This window comes from Pteropus vampyrus, unplaced genomic scaffold, assembly GCF_000151845.1.
Source record: "Pteropus vampyrus isolate Shadow unplaced genomic scaffold, Pvam_2.0 Scaffold227, whole genome shotgun sequence".
In the NCBI taxonomy this organism is placed as follows: domain Eukaryota; kingdom Metazoa; phylum Chordata; class Mammalia; order Chiroptera; family Pteropodidae; genus Pteropus; species Pteropus vampyrus.
The window spans coordinates 1,540,299-1,546,334 of NW_011889008.1; the positions used below are offsets into that span (position 1 = coordinate 1,540,299).

At 65.9% G+C, this 6,036-nt stretch overlaps 1 protein-coding gene across 1 annotated transcript in view; it reads right to left on the minus strand.

Moving 5' to 3' along the window:
• RPTOR (regulatory associated protein of MTOR complex 1) overlaps positions 1–6,036 on the minus strand; it is a 227,815-nt gene that overhangs the window by 6,882 nt on the left and 214,897 nt on the right. The window contains exons 28-30 of the mRNA XM_023519631.1: positions 5,096–5,210; positions 3,474–3,598; positions 1,684–1,788 (exon numbers count right to left, since the gene is read on the minus strand). Coding sequence (XP_023375399.1) covers positions 1,684–1,788; positions 3,474–3,598; positions 5,096–5,210 — 345 coding nt within the window. The remainder of the gene's footprint in view (positions 1–1,683; positions 1,789–3,473; positions 3,599–5,095; positions 5,211–6,036) is intronic.

Below are 6,036 nucleotides of genomic sequence, written 5' to 3' on the forward strand. Positions count from 1 at the left end.
GTCTCTAGATGGGAGTCAGGAGGTGCAGCGGCTCACTGGCAGGTGGCCCGAGGTGGCGGTGCTTGGACAGGCCCACGTGCGGTCTGCGGGCCAGCCAGGGGTCAGGGGCTGGGAACGCACACGGTTAATGCGGCTGAGCTGGCGGCGGTGGTGGGGTGCGCAGGGCTTAGCCTCAGGGGGTCCCCAGAAACGAGGCTTTTGATTCACCAGTGGCCCCGCCGGGTCTCAGAGGGCTCTGCGGGGTGCTGGGCCCAGGGGTGTCTGCCAGGGCCTGTGGTTTGGGGACGGTGGCCCCACCACTGATGCTACTTCAGAGCATGGCACTCAGCTCCAAGGGTCCCGGGTTCTCCTGGCTGGGGCTGCGAGGGAAGCGCCCCCAGGTGCACAGTGCACGTGTGTGTGTGCGTGTACGCGGACGGCCAAAGGTATTTCATAATGACGCAAAGACCCTACACCGACGCCCCAAGACCCCAGGCTCCTGCGGGAATCGGGGTGCCTGCCTCTGCCACACACTGCGGAGTGGCATCTCTTCGAAGCAACTGCCGAGGCCCCTGCACCGCTGGTGGCCCGGCTCCCCAGGCCATGACAGTCACCCACCCATTCACCAGTGTCGGGGAGACGAGGCCCCCCACGCGCACCGCACCTGAAGGGCACGATCCGCCCAGGCTGGAGGGGCTGCCACCCGCCAGGGCGCTCCCCAGCCTGGGCCTCCGCACACAGGCAGCGCCCGGGGAACGTCGGGCAGGTGGGGGGCCTGCTGCCAGCCCCCAGCCCCCAGCGCAGCTGCCAGCATGGGGCCGAGGGGCGGGGGCCGAGGGGCAGAGGACAGGCTCGGAGGTGGAGAGGCACTGTGACCGCGGCCACGTCGGCCACGTCGGCACACGGCCGGGCCCGCGGGGGCCTGCAGCACGAACGAGGCTGTGGCGGGCGGCTGAGGAGCACCGTGGTGACGGTTCTGCTCTCAACACGGCTCCGTTTTTAAAAACCACGTGCGAGAGCCGTCCCTGCCTTAGACCGGTCCCCGCAGGCGGCTGGCGGCCCCCGCCCCCCACGGAGTCCCCTCTGGGCCTCCTCAGGGTGGGCGCTCGAACATGAGGGGAGGGGAGCCCCAAGGACAGGCCGGACACAGAAGAAGCCATGTGGAAGGTGGCAGGACACAGGCGAGGCCCACAGGAAGGGGACAGGGATTCCGCTGTGAGCGTCCGGGAGCCCTGACCCCGGCAGCCTGTGTCCTGCTGCCAGGACACGCCAGGCTGCGCGCCGCATCGCGGGCTCTCCCCACCCTGCTCTGGCCCAGGAAGCACGGCGGGGGATGGCATCGTGTCCCGGCTAGGGAAGTGGCCGAGCCCACCCGCCAGCGCCCCCGCAAGTCCGGGCGGCAGGCCCGGGGGCACGGCCAGCCCCCAGGAGTGAGTCTGGGCGCCGGGGCCGGCGGCAGCACAGCGCTTCCCCAAGCTACACTAGCGTCACGTGGGCTGGGGACGGAGGGCAGGAGCGTGCAGGCCAGCGGGACGGCCACCGCACTCGGCCGGCCTCCAGCGCGCCAGCGCCTTCGTGGTGACCAGGGAAGTTGGTGGGCTCGTGACTCCAGACTCAGCGCCGTCACCGGGGTGGGGGGGACGTGGGGCCCTGCCTCCGCCCCTCCCGGCAGCCCCGGGTCCCCGTTTGCCCAGGAGGACGCACCCCGGGTTGTGGGCAGCATGTCCGAGAGCCCCTGCCAAGCGGTCACCATCTCCGGGTTCTTCTCCAGATCGGCGAAGTTCTTCCAGACCCGGATGGCGCCGTCGTCTTGGGGAGAGAAGAGAGGTGGCTGGAACCGTGGCCGTGACGAGACCGCTCGGATGCGGCTGTGGCGCCCGCTAGGAGGGCCGGTCCCCTGGGGCGTGGGCCCTGCCTCCCGACCTCGGCCGGCTCCTCCCCACCACGTTCCCTCCCCCTCCCCGCGGACACCTCACCCAGAGAACTAGCCGCACTGAGGGACAGTCTTCGGTGCCTGTCGCCCCCTTCCTGCTCCTGTCTGTGCCCCACACAGAGCGGCCTTCACATGAGATGTGACCTTGGCCTGTGGACTCCCCAAGGTGGAACACGGCAGGGCGCCCCTCCACACCTCCAGCGCTGAGCACTGGGCAAATGGCCCTTGCGTCCTCAGCAGACGAGGGCGAGGGGAGCCTGCATCCCCACGTGTCCTCCCTTCCTTCCCCGGGTGCTACACCTGCCCTCTGGCCTCCCTGGCCCCACACGTGGCCCTCGGAGGTGCTCAGGTACCAAGCTGCTCCCGCCCCGCGTCACCTGCCCTGGAGGATGCGGTCATTCGGGAGACAGACCCAGAAACGCTCGCTGAGCCGAGTCCCCAACCTCTACCCTGTCTACTCGTCCCCTCTCTGGTCTCCGGACAGTGGGCCTTCTGTGCTCCGGAATGGGTGCCTCTGTGGTGCCTCTGGGGACCGTCCGCCACGGGCCCTGGGCCCCGCTTCTGTGCTGCCAAGCCCGCTGCCTTCCCCCTGCTCTCGGTTCCCGGGATGCTGGCGTGACCGTCCTTAACCCTGCTGGGCTGCACTGTCCCCCTCCCCGACGCCCACGGTGGGGGTGGGCTTTGGCAGTGGCTTGGCTCTGCTTGGTCCTGAGGTAGCACTGCTTGGGGCGTGGCTGCCGGAAGGACCTCCCCCTGCGGGCGCCCCTCACAGCAGCGGTCAGGAACGGTGACAGGTTGTGTTGCCCCTGCAACCAGCTCAACTATCTCGGTGGCTCAGAAGCCCAGGACAGGACCCGGAGCAGGACAGGTCAGCACAGAAGTGGACAGGACAGGACGGGCCCAGGACTGGGGAGCACGGGAGTGAGCCGGGGTAGGACGTGGCTTCTCTTGCTCACGCGTGCCCCCTGCCCCCACGCCTGTCACCTCTGAAGGAGGTGCCATCAGGCAGCGGCTTCTCGTCAGCAAGCAGCAGGGGCACCCCGCTTTTACAATGCTGTGGGAAAATGGCTGTTGAGCACGGGTGGCTTCCTTGGAACCGGGGTTCAAGGGTGAGGGAGAAATGACATTTCTGACCAGCAAAGAAGTCGTGGCTGCATGGCCAGCGACGCCACATGGCCGAGGGGCGTGGCTCACCCCGGAAGAGGGTGTCCAATCGGGGCGGGGGCCCCGGAGCTCGTCACGGTGCGGCCCGCCTCCCCTGGCCTCGCTTCTGCGGGCTTCACCAGGACTACAGGGGCTGAGGCTGGCGGTGCCTCCTGGTCAGGGGAGGGCAGAGTCCCAGAGAGGAGATAGTGTCGTGGGACAATGACAGACACTGGTCACTTGGCTCTCCCCCGCAACCTGTGGGGGGACCTTCCCTCACAGGCGTCCTGGCCCCTGGACGGCGGCGGCCTCCCTGATGACCGTCCCCTTTGCCAGAAGACACGGACAGGGTTGCGTACCCGTCCCCTGCCACCTCTGCGTCCGAGCCCGGGTCTCCGGCCACGCGGGCCCCACTCACCCGTGGCCGTGAGCAGGAGGGAGCAGTCCTGGCCGTTGAGGTACTCCATGGCGGTGACCCGTGTGTACCGGGGGTTTCCGTTGTGGAAGTAATCCAGCTTCTCCCCCTTCTCCCAGTCCCAGAAACTGAGGGGGACAAGAGGGAACGAGGCTGGGAGACCACGGGGGAGACCAAGGGGGCACCCCCTCGCTCCCGCTGGGACGGCCGCGCCCGGCAGAGTGGAGATGACGCGTGCTGGGAGGAGGTGCAGGCGCGGATGCCCCCCGCACTGATGCGGGGGTTGGGGGAGGCTGCGGGCCCCCAGCAGTAAACCCAGGGCCACCGCAGACTGGGCTCCGTGGCCGGGTGTTTACTCAGGACGTTTGCCCGTGTCCCCAGCAGCACTGTTCACGACAGTCAAAAGGCAGGGACAAGCTGTGACGACTAAATGGCTATAAAATGACATAAAGGGCTTAGAGCTGCACCCAGACGCTGAGCAACTAATGCTGCTTGTTACTGTCACGTCCCTGTTAAGGATACATGACTGTCCACAGAATCCCCCACAAAAATCTATTTCCACTTGAAAAGGAGCTGCTAACGGAAGTACGTGGGTGGCCTGCAGAAGTCAGCACCGAGGTCGCATTTAGCTCCTTGGGGATCGAATCCACGCGGCTCCAGAGCAGGAGTCAGAGGCTCCGTTACGTGACTCTGTGTCTTTTTCCAACAAAACCAGCCCAACAAGTAAACGCAATGTAGACTTCGTTCCATTTTACGTGTCGCTTTCCTCTAACTTGTGTGAAAAGTGAACGTATTTTTAAAAAACTGGAAAACAAAACCTGACCACTCCACCACGTTTAAAAAAAAGGTGGAAACAGCCGCCGTGTCCGCCGATGGACGGGTAACTGGGCTGCGGTCTCTTCGTGCAGGGGACGCTGTTCAGCCCGAAACAGGACGGCATTCTGACCCCGGCCACGACGTGGGTGGGCCTGGAGGACGTTATGTCCAGTGAACTCAGCCAGTCGCAGAAGGACAAACACTGTGTGGCCCCACCCACGAGGTGCCGAGGGCGTCAAATCCATAGCGATGGAGGGCAGGGCGGTGGTGCTGGGGTGGGGGTCTCAGTGTTTAATGGGGACAGAGTTTTGGTTTTGCCAGATAAGAAAGGTCTGGTAGCGGCGGTGGTGGCTGCGCAGCTCTGAGCTGGGCACGCTGACGCGGTTCAAGCGGCAGCTTTCACGTCGCGAGTGTTTAAACACAACGAAACGAAGGGAGGCGAGGGCGGGGGAGGGTGCCCCGTGCCCCGCTGGGCCCTCCCCTACCCCAGGGGGCCGTCCCCGCCACGGCTACGCCCGGCCGCGCACCAACACGCTGGCCCCTGCCGGCGAGCGCCTGTCACGCCCTGTGCTGTGCTCTGCCTCCGTGTGCCACGCGGGAGAGGCCCTGTCTTAGCGCTAGAAGCTCCCGCCACCCCCGGACGTGGCCTGTCATTGGGACCCCGCCAGCTTTCAGTGCTGGGGGCGGGGGCAGGGAAATCCGTCCCGGCATCGTCCAGCCCCGAGGGAAGACGGAGGAAGGGGTGACGCCCATGCTGGCCGGGCTGACGTCAGCCGCCAAGGTGCGAGTCCCGACAAGCCCCTCCGTACCAGATGCTGTCTTTATCGGCGACGGCCACGCACGGAGTGAAGGGGTGGAACTTGACCACGGAGGGGACGCCCGGGTTCCTGTTCAGAAATATCTGGTCGTCCAGTCTTGTGATGCCTGCGAGAGAAACAGCAACGGTCTCACGTCACGGAAAACAGGGACGATGGCTTTGTACCAAGGCCGACAAGGTCTGGGCCTTGTGTTTGGGGACTCGGAGAAGCACTGAGCGGACAGAGGAAAGCGGGGGCCGGGGGGGCCCCTGCCTCTGCCCAGACCCCCACAGCGCCCACAGTCACAGTGGGACGCGTGGTAGGTTTTCAGTGGAGCTCGCCATCGTGTGCGTGGCGACGGCACAGCTGTGACACCTCGACTAGTGCGGCCGGTTCGGATTTTTCGGAGAAAGTGCTGGAGAAAGCTCAGTGCGGCTGGGCTTGTCACTCAGACTCCAGGCTGAGACACTGGGCACAGCCAGCACCGCCCACGACCTGGACGAAGTCCTGGAGGACCTTTCAGTCTGGGAAGGTGACGACCACGCAATTCCATGGCTGAGGAGTGGGCAGAGACTCACGGGGGAGCTCAGTGTGGATCTGTCACTAGGCCCTGACCCTAACCCCTCAGGGCGGAGTCTGTTGTAGAAAAACAATAAAGAGACTAGAAATGCAGAGCGCCGGCATGGGTGCATGGAGACGCTCATCCGAGCATGTCGGCCCCCTCATCCCCGTGGCCGTGTCACTGGGAAGGGCGTTAGAGGCTGGGACACAGGCCCCGGGGGACGCAGGGAAAAGCCTTGGCTCACCGATGCTTCAGGCAGTCCTCCCAGCCTGCCAAAGCAGCAGACGCCGGCCACCCCTGACGGCAGGTGGGACAAACTCCCGGGCAAACTGCCAGGAGGGCGTGGCCATGGAGGGTGCTGGCACCCTGGACACCTCACTCCGGAGGGAGC